At 36.5% G+C, this 17,568-nt stretch overlaps 1 protein-coding gene across 2 annotated transcripts in view; it reads right to left on the reverse strand.

Moving 5' to 3' along the window:
• HS2ST1 (heparan sulfate 2-O-sulfotransferase 1) overlaps nucleotides 1–17,568 on the reverse strand; it is a 79,823-nt gene that overhangs the window by 27,370 nt on the left and 34,885 nt on the right. Inside the window, exon 1 of one of the 2 annotated variants that reach the window (XM_017729952.1) lies at nucleotides 1,792–1,813. The exons of the other annotated variant lie outside the window; for it this stretch is intronic. Within the exon in view, the coding sequence (XP_017585441.1) occupies nucleotides 1,792–1,798 (7 nt within the window). The 5' untranslated portion in view covers nucleotides 1,799–1,813. Of the gene's footprint in view, nucleotides 1–1,791; nucleotides 1,814–17,568 lie in introns of those variants that run through there. 2 annotated transcript variants of the gene reach the window in all.

Below are 17,568 nucleotides of genomic sequence, written 5' to 3' on the forward strand. Positions count from 1 at the left end.
AATGCCTTACACAGTAGCCATACCTTATTCTGGTTAAAAGAATAACTTAGACCTTTTGCTTTCTTTTTTTCTTAGATATTTATTTGTGTAGTTCAGAACAACTTTCCTAATTAAAAACATCTTAACCCTTAAGGTATTTTAGTTATTTGCATTTTAGACAAAAAATACTGTTGGTCTCATTTGCAAGGTATTTATGAAATACCTGCTAAAACCTTTAACTTAACATTTATCTTTAAAAAGTCTTCAAATTCAGGACAGCCTTAGAACATATGTGCTGTGAACCCAGTTCTGACCTACAGCAAGTGAAGATCCCATGCAAAGCACAAACCAGGATGGAAAGAGAGTAAAAAGCTTAAAATAATATCAGAAAAGTAATTTTAAGTTTCTTCAGTCAGATCAAAACCCCATGTTTTCTTCCCCTTCTAAGAATTCAGTTGCCTTAGTGGCAAAAAATTATATTGACTAACTTTAGAAATTTTATTCCAGCTTGTTTATTTTCCAGTAATGCATGAGAAGAAAGAGGTATAAAAGATACTTTGTAATAAACCCCAGTAGTTTGGTGACCAAGTATAAGTCACTAATATTGCCAAAACATTTTCTTTTGTAGTGGTTAATGCACTTACAGAACAGAAGGAAAAGACTGTTCTGCACTTCAGAACTGTCCAGATAGAATTGTTTTCAAACTCCAACAAATGCTCATTGGAGCTAGTCAAAAGAAAAAATAACCCCCCTCAAAAATCCCAACACAGATCTCCAAGGAGGCACTGAGATTGTTAACTGAAATCTAAAGCAGCAGCTGCCTGAAAATTAGAAGTAGCAATTCTGAAAAGCCTGCTACAGTTCCATTAGCATTTGATATCCGTCACTTTATTCCAAGATAGCATTTGTACCAGGGCTTTATTTTAAACATGTAAGTAGATATTGATTAGTGAATAATACTGTTAAGGCTTTGATTTTAAACTAAAAGAAAAAAGGTTTACCCAACAGTGAAATCACTCTCCCACATGTACATCCAACCTGATTTGAACATCAGAGCCTGCATTTCTCATTTTTCTGCAAATTTTGTAAGGAAGAGAGATTAGGGTCTGACCAAGTATTTGCTTTGTCTTTTTTTTTTCCTTAAAACTAAAGTTAGCATAAAGCCTTATATTTTTTCTTCCAGCATTCCACTGCACAAAAAAGACTACATTGTGGCCCTTTTGGGATTTAAGACCAGGAACACCATGCATGTACTATTAAGTCAACCTGTCTCTTAGTCACATAAAATACAGGACAGGTAAGGGCCTACATCTCAGGTTGTCCCAGGAAGGGCAAAACGAGACAAAATCCCATGGGAAGTTACACATCACATGAATTGCATATATAGATCAAAGTTTAGGTACCCCAACAAGCATGGCTATTCCCAGAAACAGTATGGCTTATAGCAGATATTTCTGTAAAACAGCATCCAATAAAACAGAAAAAAATAGAAGGCTTAATTCCACCAAATATGAAATCTTCAAAAATTTGTAAATGCTTTAAAACAAAAGGTGCAAACTTAAAACATATCTTCAGCTCTAACTACAGCATCACTGCTATGACTCCTGACTACTGCACATAATACTAACTATGAAGTCAGGTAAAAAGCTACAGAAGCAACATCTTTAGGCACCATGATGTCATAGTATATTTAAAAATAAGCATATGTCAAGCAGCTCCATAAACTTTCCAACTTCAGACTTATCTGTTTTGCTCGACCCAAACGTTGACTTCAAGTTGATGAATTAGCATGAGAGCAAACACAACAGTCACCATTCATCTTTGTTTTCTCCCAGTCACTTGCAATTCCTTGTTTCGTTAGGACAAGTAAACAGATAGCTGTAAAGAGAAGGACGTAATCACACAAGGAAGAAGCTTGTGGCTTTTCAGAACCCCAAAATTGTCAGAAAACTGTTATGAAGCACTGTGACTATGACAAAAGCAAAGAAAAATAGATGCCAACCAGGGATTGGTTCTCTAAATAATAAACCTCAGCTGAGTATATAACAGCAGGGTTTGCTCTTATTTATAGTGCCTTAATATCTTAATGCAGGTCTCCAGTGTTAGCAAGAAAAGTTAATGGAACTGTTTTCTACACACATACAGTTGTCACAAGCATTCCACTATACAAATGTGCATGTCACTCCTTCAAGAAAAATCCAATTCAAATAGTGAAAAAAAGCAAGATCAATATAGAGTGTCTGACTCTATTTAGTAAGGCAGCTTGGAGACTGGTGCTTATTTATACGTATTTGTTATTTATATTACTATATAAGCTTTCTGCAGCCATATAATAATTTACTTTTTTTAAAGGGCATTGACTAGCAAAAAAAATCACTAAACTATCTGTTAAAATCATTGAAAGGCCTATATGTAAGGACAATGCTGTATTCTAGTAATAGTTGCCATCAGGTTTAATAAAACTAATTGCTAAGATACACTGTTATTCACAACATATCATACTTCTACCCCTGCTTCTCTTCACACTTCTTGGCTAAACTAACCTAATCTGGAAAACAAGCTATTGCCATCTGGTCTAAGAGCCAAAAAAAGGAAGACAGCAAACAGCACTGCCTTCTGATCAGAACGGCAGCTGACGTGGTCAAGGTAGAAGAGCTAAATATTTTAGTAGGAATCTTAGGAAGTTAGAGTACCAAAATAACCTTATGAGAACTCTGTGTAGCACCAACAGATAAAGCGTGATGTTTGCTTAATTGACACTGGCTATGTATAGATTAGGTATTTACAGCGATAAACACGAATTCTATCCTTAATGTTTTTATAAGAGTTTGTCTATAAGAGAAGTTTTGGAAAAAGTTTTAAAAAACGAGAAATGAGCCTGTGTGCACCCCACAGTTGTTAAGTCATTACAGTATTAATTTTAATTACATTTTTAAAATACTGATTAGGTAAGCTCTTGATTATATTTTTTGTTTTCTTTATGGAAACCATTTATCTTGGTCTTCGCTTCATTTAAGAACTTCAATTTAATTCTATACCCTGGTTGCTTTACACATAAACCAGAAGTAAGTTTTATATTTCCCTCAAAAATGTGAATTGTTAATCAAGCTATTTGCTACTTCATGTAGCTAAAATATCAACATAGATAAAAAATACTGCTTTATCTTTTTTTCTAATCTAAGGTTTGCAGCCTAAAGATCTCATCTGAAATGGAGATCAAAAGATAAGCATAAATAAAGACAAGCTCTAACAACATATAGACCACTTAAAAATTACATTTCAGGAACATCAAAGCCGTTTTAAGTAAATGAAAGTACAAAAAAATCCCTATTTTTAATTAAATGCTAGAATTACAAGAAACACTAAATTAAGCCTTAGTAATTATCTCTGGAAAACTCTTCTTGCTGTATCCTTCCCCTCTTCACACCTAAGTCCAAGCTATCCTCAGGAAGAACTAGGAATAAAAATACAGGCAGTATCAACCTGGCTCCTTTTGGAATAAAATAATCACCTGCTTTAAGGGAAGACCTTCCCCTCTGACTTTTGGAGGATTCAAAGGAGCAGTGCTCCAGTGGACTCAAAGGGGTCCATAGAAGGAACACTACAAAGAAGTCCTCACAACACGAACCCCCCCTAGCCCTACCCTGGAAGTTCAACTGGTCTTTCATGAGAGAAGTCCAGATGAAATCCTCAATATGAGTTTGAAACCATACATTATAGAACATTTGTGACACAACTAGCAGCTAATGCAAACCTTCCACAACCATCTTCTCCATGCTAAGAAACAGGGGCAATTGTACTTCAAATACTTGCATATCAACATCACTACTATACATCTCTTTGCAGCAGACATGGATTAGCAAAATCAAAATTAAACAAGCATGAGCTTGACCTAATTTCATGTCAGTGTGATATGGAGCTCCTTGTGCTCGGTAAAAACAGAAACAATCCAGGGCTAGTGATGTGTACAGTAGGGTGGTTTTGTACAAAAAACTTCCCTCTGGTAGAAGAGCTAGCTGGCTTACTGAAAGCCTCTTGGTGTTAATCCTGATTTAAATTGGATTAAGCTTTTTAATTAAAAAGAATTCCTTTCCTACATGCATGAGAAATATTCTGGTCTTCTCCCAAATCTCTTTTTGAACAAGAAGGACAGTCACTTGATGAAAATTTGTCCAGAACAGAAGGGCAAATCATTCCCTCAACTGCATCTCAGGTAGCTATTACAAAAAGTTAAAAACAATTCCAGCCCCTTGCTCAGTACTTTGGTCCCACAGCAGTAAAGGATACAACAAAGCAGTATTCATCAATCTCTACAAATGCTTCCTGACCACAATACAGCATAATTATTCATTATCAGAAGACATATCATCACTGAACTTACTAAAAGTCAGAACTGCAGAATGTTATGCTGGGTAAGGCAATGCCATTGAAATAAAAGTCAAAAATAATTCTTACGTATTCCCTGCAGTAAGTCCAGCAAAAAAGAGGAATCAAGATTCTCTTTTGGTATTTCAAATTCATTAAAATACTCATTTTATGACAAGAAAGTTAATTTAGCTTTACATACTGTTTTGTTAGCAGTCAGAATTGCACAGTATGCAAAGAGTTGACTGGTCTTGAAAAAAAACCAAACCACCCCAAACCAAACACTAGGAACATACACATATTTGGTCAGATTATCTTTTGCAGACATTAAGAATTTCAATTGTCAGATTTTATTTTATACAAGCAGAGTAATCTCCTTCCAACAATAGTCAACAGGCTAAAATCTAGCATTAACCCATTTCTAATAAGGCTGAAACCCGCAGAGCTCTGTAAGGCAATAATCCTTTTGCTGCCATTGAGAGCGGAAGTGTTTTGAACTGTCAATACCAAGGCACTGATGATATTTTAACTTGATTTTAAAGAAATATTACACAGCACAGTTATGAATAGCAATGCTAAAACTATTCTGAAGAAAAGGTTTGTGGAAACTTCACAGCCCAACTTCCCAAAGAAGCTGGAACACTGAGAAGTCTGTGCCCCCACCAGAGGTGCAGGTGTTGGTCTGAATTCAGCTTTCTCCAGAGAAGCTGTACAGCCATAACACTTCCTTTCTATGCCAGTATTAACACTACTGAATTCTGCTCTCTGTTCTTCACATCTCCATTCCCAAACCTAAATTCTCCCGAGTTGCTTTTGGTTTAAGTCTCCAGTGACCATCCATGGTTTCCATATATACAATTTAAATTTCCCTTGCTGTTGTATTAAGTTTCCATCCTTAAATTCCATTAGTCTCAATTACTATTTTTGTGTATATGAACAGTAAGGTTCAAAAGTTCATTTTTATGTTAACAAGCTGCAACCATGTATGGATATATATACATTAATATCTGTTGGTAATTCAAACAGAGCAGGTACAAAAAACCACACAATTCTTCCCTTATGCTATATGAAATGCAAGTTGATACTTAAGATATTTAAAGATATTTAAATCAGAAAAATATTTTAATCCAAGCATTACTAGGGGGAGGGGCTACAATAACACTACTATAAACTTCTGTGGGAGGATATACTGATTGATACAGTTTTTTATAAGAAATGTATTATTTAGCTGGGATACTTCAAAGCAAAAAATACCACTGGTGAATTCTGATGACACACCACCCTCGAGATACATGTTAAATACTGAAGTTGCTCTTCAGACTGAGTGAGCAGAGGGAAACATGAAAAGGACTTCTCTGTCATGATACAGACTCTGGCAACATTGTTACATAAGGAATAAAATAACAAAGTTAAAAAATAAATTACTGGAAATAAAATAAATTGAACTTTGAATCGTGATACTCAGTAAATTTAGTTGCAGTGGTTAAAGAGGGAATTACCCATGTGACAACAGTGCTCAGAAGACATCATACTATGGCAGGAACAATTAATACACAAGTTTGGGCAGAAAAGACAAAGGAGAAGTCAAGAGGCAATAGTCCTTTATAGTATCATGTGGTGCAAAGGAAGCTCCACGATGAGTAAATATTGAAAATGCACATACTCTCATCCTTCAACTGCTCAGTTACTGTTCTATATCCACCCCTTCATTTTTATCTTCTTTTCCAATTCACAGTTTATCCTTAAAAAGGCAGAAACACTGTGGCTGTACGTAAGTTGTAAACACCAACCTCCCTTACTCATATTAAAATAATTTCTGAAGTCTTAATACTTTTACATTCCTAGATTAAAGTAACTTCTCTTAGTTTCCAAACAACCACCTCAAAATATTTTCACACCTCTTCTGACACCCAGTTCATACCAACTTATCTTCTTCTCAGAAGGCAAAGATATCTTGGGCTGACATCAATATGCAGGATTAAAATTGATGCAGGGTAAAAATTCTCACTATGTTTCATACATCACACTATCAATGAGGAAATGGGTCCCTTTTCACAAAAAGAAATTCTGTATCGAAATCGTTGTAGATCAGGACTTCACATCTCTGTATGCTACTAGCCTACGGCCAACTGAGAAGATAAGAGAACTCTCAAGCAAGATACAGGACTGTACTGCAGTACATATGTATAGCTATTTTTTCAGCAAAACAATGTCAAATTTAAAAGAACTTATTCTGTCCAAGTGGCCTCCCCTCTGTGTTCCCAAATGTGGACAAATTATCCCAACAGTAATTTGGTTAAAATAGCAGCCATTTCTTCCAAAGGCTACGGAAAAGGCGCCTCTCTGCAGTTCAATGTCACAAGACGGCAAATACAACAGGTAGTAGAAATTTCACTTGACTTTACATATCAGTGTAAAGTAACAGTAACTGGAACTTCAGTAATTTTGTATGCCCCATGAACTATTTTAACCTGTTCTTCAGCTCAGGTACAATTTCTGTAATATATTGGCTTCTAAAAACTGTATTTACTATTGTACAGAGTAAGGTTTCTTTCAAAATACATTTCCTGTTGAACAAAACAGCACTGAGCTGCCACAGCTCTGTTCTGCTTTTGTGCCTTCCGGCTGCTCAGAGGTTTAGGTATTGTGAGGTTTTGGTTTTGTTTTTAAATCATGGCTCTCAACACCTTAGAAGCAAAGGAGTTTCATGCTGCTTCTCTCCGAGGAAAAGATGACTGTGCATCAGAACACGCCAGACGTCTCCTGACATCAGAGGGAAGCTGTCGAGTGCTGTGCTGTGACTGCAGTGGGGTAATTGACACAAGTTTAATGGCGCTGTCTGGCCCAACTAAGCCGTGGGAGTCAGACTGGCTGTCTCTGCACATCTGTTGTGGATATAAGCATTTGAGAACAATCCCTGCTTTCAGCCCAGATACAAACTCATCCAGTATATTCATCAAAAAAGCAGTTGAATCCAATGGCTTTTCATTTTCCAAAATGATAGAGACATACTCCCTCGTGACTAGAAACATGACTAGTTCCAACTTCTGAACTTGAGATGGAGTACTCCCAGCTCCTCTGTGAAGGGTCACCCTGTGCAAAGCACATAGCCACAGGAAACAAACCATAGGAAATCATCTTACCTATTGAGAACATTTCTGAATTGATAACAACAGAGCTGCAAAAACCCATAGAAATTCACATTCGTGCCACTAAAACAACTGCAACAAACTGTCTTGGTGAAAGGAAATCCACCACAGATATGAAACACATTTTTTTCAGGAAGTGAGAGCTCTTGATAATAATTATTTAGACTATTACAAAGCTTAACCTCACTAGGCTGAGCACAGTTCTGCCTCTCAGAGTCACTTTCAGCCCAGTTTGGAAGTCACAGACAGCATCCTGGCTCATTTAACACACAATACAGTTGTCCTTAAATTAGTCCTAAACTGATAAATATTAAAATTATTTGTCATGTTAATTTTATTATTCAGATTATTATTACATGTGAAAGCAGGAAACTCTCAGGCAGTATAGGTATTTAAAGGTAACTTGATTGCAAAGTTTATAAAGAAAGCAACAATAATTTACCATTTATCAGAGAATAGTTTGGGTTAGAAGGGGCTTTTAAAGGTCATCTAGTCCAACTCCCCTGCAATGATTTGCAGTCAGTTGTGCAAAAATCAAGACTGACATGATGAAAAGCATGAATAACGCAAGTAAGGGTTTTTTATTTGCTGTCTTGTTTTCTCACTGTACAGATACACCTGGTTCCCATTACCAAGTCCTTCTTCCCAGCTGGGAAGGGTAGAAATCTTCACTGTAAAATATATGCTGACACACACCTTTCAAAAGCTAGTGTTTTAACAGTTTTATCAATTAGTTTAAATACTTGAGGAAATCATGTGCATTCTCAGAATTAAAATTATATCTATTACAATAAATGCTCTTTAATCTAGCCCTCACTAGCTGAGAAACACACCGCAGAGATTGCAAAAGTTTGTGACTAAGAAACATTTCAGCCATTTTCCTGTTTCTGTTGCCTACCTGAATCTAAGGATGCATTTTATGTTCTTATTTTACCATAGTAGTACAACTATGCAAACCTTTCTTTTAAAAAATAGTGTCACTAGAAAGATGAGGCACTATCTCTGCTAGTTAGTGGGAATTTTTGCATCAAGGAAGCTGTCTTTAAAATGAGTTCCATGTCTTCAAAATTAAATGAAGTACTCATTTAAGAAAATAATTAGCATGTACAACAATCACTTGAAAGCCTATCTCCTGCTATAGGACATTTCCATTGGGCAGCAATCTGGACTGCATTATAAGACACTATTATACATGAACAGATGGAAATTATAAACTGTTATTTAGCTACAGATTTCCTGTCAGAAACTTATATAAAAAGAAAAGAAGGAAATACACTTAACATTTTCCATTAGCCAACATCAAATCACTGAAAAAAACAGAAGCATCCATGTAAAACCTATGAGACAGCAACCTATTTTTAATCCATATCTTTTCATGTCCCTTACATATCAGATAATCTTATTTATTCCTATGTTTTTATCCTTAGGCACACAATATAGGATCAAAACCAATAAACTACCCACGAAAGAATACACATACGTTTCAGTTACAGTTAAAAATTAAGACTTCTCCAGTTTGCATTCTTACTTTTGGCTGAAAATCAGTAGAAGACATTGAAGCACTACAGAGCTTCACAGGTTTGTCAGAACCGATTATTGTATCACAGGCCAAAAATCTGTTAAACCTTCCCACTATAAGCTATAATGAACTGTCTTGGCTAGAATAGCAAACACATTGTTTATATCATTCAGACATGAAAGATACTCAAGTTGCAAAGATTAAGGTATATAACATCAAATTAGTATGAAAATAAACTGCTCCCTTTGTTTAAGGGCAAAGTAATATCCGCTGTTGCAATCAATACAACTATTTTGAAATACAGTATTGTCTTGGATTACACTTAATCAGAACCTTCTGCTTCACTGCCAGGACTTAAAAAGAAAAGTAAATATTAATGCTATTAAAACACAAGACAGAGATCATCAGTTGCTGAACATGGCATCCAAGAGCAATGGCGAGTATGGGAGGTAAGGTACAGATATCATCTGCGCCATGGGAGCTGTATTTCACAGCTGATAAATTGATAACTTCAGCTACCTGAAAACTAACAAACCTCCAAAATATTATTTCATCAAAACTTCAGAACACATTAAGTACCGCATGAATGTTTCCTTTTGCATGTAAGTCAATAGTAGCGTAAATTTTTAGTCTGCACATAAACTGAATTTGCTGTTTTCTTCCTGGACTCACCAATGAAAGCTTGTAATGTTATTCTTCTATACATTCAGCTTCTTTAATGTCATTTCTCTTTCTGCACAAACACAATACAAGCAAAGGAACATACAGACTTTCTTCTGTTTCAATGGTCTTAAAGACAAACCAACCTTCAAGATCACTGATGACCTCCAAAAGGATTTAAATATTGCTATTAATTACTCCAGGCTAACAACAGTTAGGGCTTCAGGCACAACCAAGACAACATACTTAATTACCCAATTCATGTGGCGAAGTTAGGAGATCAAAGTGCATTAAACATGGGGAGGAAGGAAAAGAATTGGAAAGAAAAAATAATGTAGAAGTTGGCTACAAATCAGAGAGAGTATGTTGTGATATTCCACACTCCACTAAAGAGACAGCACTGAATCCAGAATTTCTCATTTGTACGTAAGTTCACATACAGTTGCAAAAAAGTTCAAAAAGTCTGTGTTATTTTGGTGAGAGCTGGGAATAGTCTACACAAAGTAAACCTGGCAGCTCACAGCTATCTCAAACTGACCCTTGGGAAGGGCATCAGAATTCTGCAATATATGTCTGGACACAGCTAATAAGCCTAGTCATTCATAATTGACAATATTCTCCTTTTATTTTACATTTTGCAGTTGAATAAGAACTTGTTTGTTAACCCAAACTGGAGAGAAGGAGTCTGAGGGTTTACTGAAAACCACCATTAAAATACAACCATAGTTCTAGTACGTGAAGTTAAAATAAAAATATCTATTAAAAACCCACTAAAATAGGTGGGAAACCATCTTAGAGAGTAGAAAAATATACTCCTGTATACTTCAATGAAAGAACACCAGGCACTCTTGATGGTTAACCAGGTGAACTGGAGGTAAAGAAGTAGTGCTAGCTACAAACAAACAAACAAACAAACAATCATGCAGTTTCAAAAGCTTTTAAGGTTTTTTTAGGTAGCTTTTAATTTACTTGAATGGGAACACTCTGAGGCCAGAAAGCAATAAGTGGTCTGAGGATCCTATCTTCCAACCATTAGGCTTATGTAATCTACTGCCTCAGCCTTTTTTCTATGGCTGCTTTATCAAAGAATAAACACAACTATTTGTTTATAAAGCTGCAGGAATTTGAGGGGGAATGGGCATTTGGCTTTCTCTATCAGATAAATGATAGTCTTCGTCTATCTTTTTATACGTAAGGCAGTTGAGATAACATTAGGTCTTGTCTTAATGGATTTTGTTTTAGTATCTTCCAGCTCAGAGGTAATATAACATGACATACAAAAGGCTTGTGAACAGGCTGAGAACACTGGGGACATCACTTCAGCTCCCCTTAAACTCCCTCCAAGCACAAACTTCTGCTCTACAGAACATACCTATTATTATAAACTTAATCGAGATATTTCTTTGCCCATTTATTAGAGACTGAAATAGGAACCAAGAGCCACTGGTCTGTTCAGAGAAAGTTTACTAGCATCCAGCAATACATCCAAGTGAGGAAACAGAGGATCTTTCAATACATTTGGTATTTGTACTGGCAGACACAAATAACAGTAAACAAGTTTTTTGATTGCAGACTTGTAAACTAAAGGGGAGGAACATATCATCCAACTCCTTTCTTCTCAAAGCTCTGCCACTGGGAAGACAGAGCACTTCTTTTAGAGGAAGAAAGACCTAGTATTCAATTGTAGTACACCTGAAAGCAAATCCCTAACAAAAAACCCCACCTGAAGTAACTCCCGGCCACAGATGTCAAAAAGTGATCAGTACATGATTATGCCAAATACTTCATAATAAAGTTCATACTGTGGGTTTTCAGCTACGATGGCCCTACTTGTGTTCTGTTCACAGCTATCAAGTGTCTTCTCAAACACACCTTGCTGCCTCTCACAGATGTCATTTTAAGCACCAAGCCTGCAGCTGTTCAGCTTCCAGTGTCAAATCTCCCCAGTACTTCCTAAACCCTCTGAGAAGCTCCTATTCCTCTGTCTTAAACACACCCAAATGTTCAGATGCCCACATACACGTTGCTGTTGCCTAGTTTCCATTAACAACTAAAAATAAAGCAACAGGAATAAAGCTTAACACTCAGGGATGGAAACACTAATATTCTGATCTACGAAAATCCATATTTATCAATTGATGCAGAAGCAGTCACCAGATTAAGATAATGGCAGTTGAAAGACAGTTCCCCAGATTAATCATACCTATAGAAAATAAACAAAAATTATGCTTTTATTTCAGTTAAGAGTTTTGTTCTACTTTGCATTTCACAAATTCTATATGTTAGCCAAAATTTGCTACCTCAACCTTAATTTGTTCATATTTATTCTGGTTTAAAACCCAGCAGGAAAATTGAACCCCCCTCAAGTTGTCCCCTTTCTCCTGCCTCCTTCTGACAGTGGAGGAAACACTGGGAGAGATTATAAGATGGAATCACAATTTACTGAAACATCGTAATAACCACAACAATATTAATAAAAGTGTACAAAAGAGCAGTTTACCCTCAAAAGGGGATTCACCAGAGAACAAACAAAAACACTTTCTGAAGACAGTGCCCAGTGTGGTTTCCCAAAGGCAAAATGGTGACCACCCCTGTGCTGGGCCTGCGGTACATGTGAAAACAAAAGCTTAACCTCCCCCAGCCCAAAACCAGAGGGAAAACAGGGACAAGACAGAACCTAGTGGGACCTGAGAGGGCTCTGAAACAGATCAGCTGATGCTTCTCCTGGGCCTGACCTTGTGGGAGCGGGACTGGAACATTCGGAGTTCTGGCTGTGGCTCTGGCAGCTGCAGCTTGAGCTCCATGCAGCTCCACTGGGCTCCGTGCCGTTCTCTCCTTTTTCTTCTTCTGGGAGCCACATCTTGGGCTCGCTGGCACTGTCTTTCAGCACCAAACCACAAAACGTGCAGCTCAGAGGAATGGGAAAAGGAACCACCAGTTGCAGAGCAGGGCTGGGTCTGCCAGGCTGGCCCAATACCTGCACACTCCTCCCTCGAGCCCAGGCTTTCCGCTTCCAGCTGCCTGCTGCTGACACCACACCTACACCATGTCATGGGTGGTACAGAATTAAACAGTACCACCCACAGAAACTACAGAAACTCCAGCCCTTTTCTCTATAATCACAATAATGTTTCACAAGATATTTACCTTTGGTAATCCATGTATGCTTCCTGAAAAAATCCCACCTTTACCCTGAAGAAGCTGTGAACACTAGACAAACAGAAACCACTTGAAAGTGTTTATTCTTAAGTTCTCTTATATATATCAAGGTCTAGATAATCACTATGCTGTAGCAAATGAAATAATTTGGTTTTTTTCAGTTGCATTTGTTTTCTGCTACATGCTATATTTTCAGAGATTTATCTCTCTATCCAAGTTAGTCATACACATTTTTATACCTATATTTTGCTACAGAAAAATAAAGAAAAATAAAAAGACAATGAAAAACTATTTTACAGAGTAAAGCATTGATATAGCAACATGCATATGACTAATATACAGACTAGGTGCTTGAAACAGCTTCTACTTCAATCATCATTTCCCTATTCAACTATTCTGCAAAATGAAACTAACCCTTGACTGACAAAAAATACAAAAATGTCAGATTAAAAGATTTTTTTCAGGTTCCAGACATGTAATACTCTGCTGCTTGTACTGGCGGTCTGTAATTATGCAACACAGATATAGCATACTTATGCAAATGAAACTTATGGTAAGGGATCAGTTTCTCCATCCTTGAAGTGCAGAGACCCAGCAGAATATCTAACGGCACCAAAATCAGAACTTCGAGTGGAAAAAATTTTGCCAGTAAAAAACCACCTAAATACGCTCATGTATATTTGAAAGAATGTGTTAAAGACACTAGAATTCTGATTTCAAAGTGAAAATACTCAAATCACTCTTCTGTCTCTCACAAAGAGAGCCCATTGTCAGTATCTATTTTGAAAGCAGCTATTACACATCAGCTTGCAATAGTCTTCCCATCACTGAATGAATGCAAAGGTTCACAATAGTGAACGGTTAATTCACATTCTTTCAGAAAGAATCTGGACAATTAAAACATTGCTGTTCCTTCTCAGAACAAAACACACCTTCATATTGTCATTATATAACTTCTGCTAATATGTATGCTTTGTACACCAGTCAAACTCTCTGTAAAATCAAACCCAGCAATTGTCTTTATGAGGCTAGTCATTAAACTTGTGCTTTACTACCAGAGTGTCTGCTTTCATCAAAGTATTTATAGTAGAGGTGGTAACAGATGTCTCCTGTTTTTATTTAGCTTTCCTAAAACTGCAGATGCCAGTGCAGTATTTGTCAACTCTTTTGGCCTCTCAATTATTGTACAGAAGAGCTCAGGGAGACACATCAGAGCCTGGGAAGTACCATGCCTTAACAAGAATGAGGAATGGGCCATGTGTCTGCTCCTCCTCAGCCCTACCTCCCATCTTAGCCTCTTGTCACAAACTTATCTCCACCAGTGGCTTAAGCCAGTATGGTAAACCACAAACAAGTGACACAGTTTTCAATGAAGACACAGCAAAGAGCTGAAGGAGACCAAGGACTGATGCACATTTTCAATGGCTGTATCACAATACAGCAAAATTCACCTCCCAAGGACAAACAATGATTCTCAGTTTGACCCTCTTATGATTTTTGCTTCATCTGGAAAGCAATGCTAGAGATTCTGTGAGAAAGACATTTTGTCTAAACTCTCTGATGCTATGGAAATGTCATAGTCATTTCAACTAAGAAGAAAAGGTTGAGATGGTAAAAGTCAGACAACTATTAGTTTTGCATAAAGGCAATTGAAAGAAAAATTGGTATTTTCTCAGTAAATTCATGGGCTTTAATCAAACAATTAATAGGAATGAAGTTACCATATCTAGATGAATATAATAAAAAGAAAGCAAGTTACCATTTCTTTGCTATTACTGGTATCAGTTCCTTTTTTTTCCTGTTGTCCTACAGCTGTGCATACAGACATGCTATTTTTCCAAAAGAAAATAAATTGTGCAAGGTTACTGCAGAATAAAGGGTGCAGTCTGATGGTCTGTGTTTTAACACTAATAACAGATGGCTTATCTCAGTGAGAAGCCCATAGAAAACTGGTTTCTACCTGTATGAACCAAGTTCAGGGACAGGATTGTTTCATACAGTCTGCATATGATTTTTATAACAATTAAACACTCGGAGACAGTTAAAACTACTGAATTAACTGAGCCCTGATTCAACTCCACAGGAATGGCACTGAAATTTCAAAGCAGGGCCAGCAGTACCATTATGGGCACAGTTCTGCTAAGGGATGAAAGATGCTGTCACAGAAACAGGAAAGTGATTTTTTGGGTTTTTTTTAGTCTTATTTCTTTTTCCTATAGTCTCATCTTTCTCACTTTTCCAGTCTACTTCCCTGTGCTCTGCCATATCATCTTTTGGCCAAAACATTCCATGGGAGCCAATACACATTTCTCTTACCTCGAAATCTCCTCCTGATTCCAGAAAGGTGAATGTTAACTTTTGGGTTTTCAATTAATAAAACACGGAAATACATGATACTCTTGGAATATGAAGAAAAAAACCCCAACCAAAACAGAAAAAAACCAACCCACCATAAAAAAACCCCACCAAAATTACATAGCCAATACAGGTTGTCTGTGACTGACATTTTCTTTTTTTAATTAATAGAATCACAAATTATTTTCTTCTGCCTCCTTTCACAATCTTTTATACAAAATACCATTACAAGGAACAGAAGTAGCAAACAAATGAGATCTGGCATTGCTTTGTCTAAAAATAACTATTTCTACCTCTATAAATATTTCTCTGTTTCTCTCAGCTTTAAGCTGACTAGGTTCCTATTTTAGAAAGGAGAAAATAACAACAAAACCAAAAAAACCCAAAAACATCTGCTTCCTTTAGGATGCAAGTCAAAAATCTTTAAAAGATCTTTATAAGCACCTGTTACTTTCTGGTTCCAAAGAAAAAGTGGTACCAAATCAGCAGAAGAGAATTATGACTCCATGAACAGCTAAAAATGGAAAGTGATCCTCTAAATTAAAAAGGTTGAGAAAGATTAGGGAAAGTTCAGATAAGATTTATGTCCAGAGAGCTAGCAATAGGAATGAGTTATAAAATATCAATCTATAAAACATGTTAAAAGAACATTTAATATAGAGTTTGTAGTAGGGATAGTTAACATCAGTTTTCACCATGACAGCAACTTGTAGTTTAAACTAGTTGTTAAATTTGTGTTAGAGACATGCACACAGTAAAAATTAAATTTAAGTTCTGCCCTTTTCCAAATGTTAAGAACAAGTACTTGATTAACATTATGTAAATGTATTCCTATTTTGATCATGACCAAGCAGAAAATGTTCATTAAGATGCAAACACAATATGCTGAGAAAGTCAGTCCACCTCTTTTGCAAATTATTCATTAGGTGTCAGGCATTACATTAACACAAATTTCTACGACAATAAATACACATAGAGCTGCAGCTTGATGTGGGATGAAATGATGGGAACAGTCGCATTTTGAGAGTTAACTTTAATACACTGCTACATAAAGTTTCATGACTAGTGATAGCCTGATTTATATTTTGTGAAACAGCATATTAGATAAGAGAGAACTTTTTGGCTGTTCCCCACTAACACTATTAATTTAGTCAAAAGTTTGTGAAACATTCTGATAAAAACTCCTGCATATTTACATTTTACACAATAAACAATAAAACTACCACTGCTAGAGTTTAGTCCAATGTTTACTCTGCACTGGAAAACAGAAATCAAAATTAGTGAATATGCCTATAAAGATTAAATAGACAATATGCTTTTTAATAGCTTTAAATGAACATTAAAAGAAGATAATGCCAGTTGCAGAACAGGTATTTCAAAGTAACAAAAAAGTAAGTACAGGTTCTGGTTTGAAGTTTGTTCTTGCAGAAATCTTCATAGATGTGATCAGAGAAGCCATTTACCGCATCGAAGGAATCTACACGAACACTTTTGAAAGCAGCTCCACAAGGATGGCACTAAGTTTTCATGTTTGGCCAACATATAATAGTGGTTCCTTCCCTGCTCCTTCCTCCAGCTACCCTCCCAGATTCCACAACTGATGGAATAACCAGAGGGAATGTACTTGGTTAGAACTTCACTCTCTGCAAACCAAATCGGAGTTTCTGATAGCTCATAGGGCTTGGTTAGGCCTTTCGCCATCTTCGTAGCCTCCCTTTGGCCTCCTTCTAACAACATCTTTCTTATATTGTGGCACCCAACTGTGTTACTAAAAGCACCTCTCCAAGTCGATAGTGATTCCTTTTTCCCCTTTTAGAGTACCACAAAGGGCTGGAATGTTGCAACAGAACTATTTTAAACTCCCTGGAATCTGGTCTTGTTTTTTTCTCTTTCACTTCTGGGAAATTATGCCACACCTTAATTACCAAATTGAGAAATTAGTGCAACTATTTACTAAATGAATATTGTTCTCAAAGCCTGAATTCCTAGCAAGGAGAGTGTTTTTAATGTTGAACAGAAACTTTTTCATAGAAGTAGTGAGAAAAAAAAAAGTCGTTGCATTTACCTATAGCTATTGGATTCTAAGCTGGTACACTCCTAAAAGGAAGTATTTTCTGTATGAAAGATTTTTAAAAGAAGAGAAAAAGAAAGAAATATTTCTGAAAAGTACCTAACTAGTAAAAACTGGTCCTTAATGAAATCACTGTAATGTGACCACCTAGATTGTTCTAGTCCATGGTGGTGCTTTCTTGTATCTTTGGAGCTTCTGGAATGACCACAATAACCACATATACCATGAAACCTGCATGCCTCCAGAATTTATGGATTTAAACTCCCAAAACTTCTTTGAGACTGGAAAATGAATCTTTCAATTTTATAAAC

This window comes from Corvus brachyrhynchos, unplaced genomic scaffold (assembly GCF_000691975.1).
Source record: "Corvus brachyrhynchos isolate BGI_N302 unplaced genomic scaffold, ASM69197v1 scaffold101, whole genome shotgun sequence".
Lineage (NCBI taxonomy): Eukaryota > Metazoa > Chordata > Aves > Passeriformes > Corvidae > Corvus > Corvus brachyrhynchos.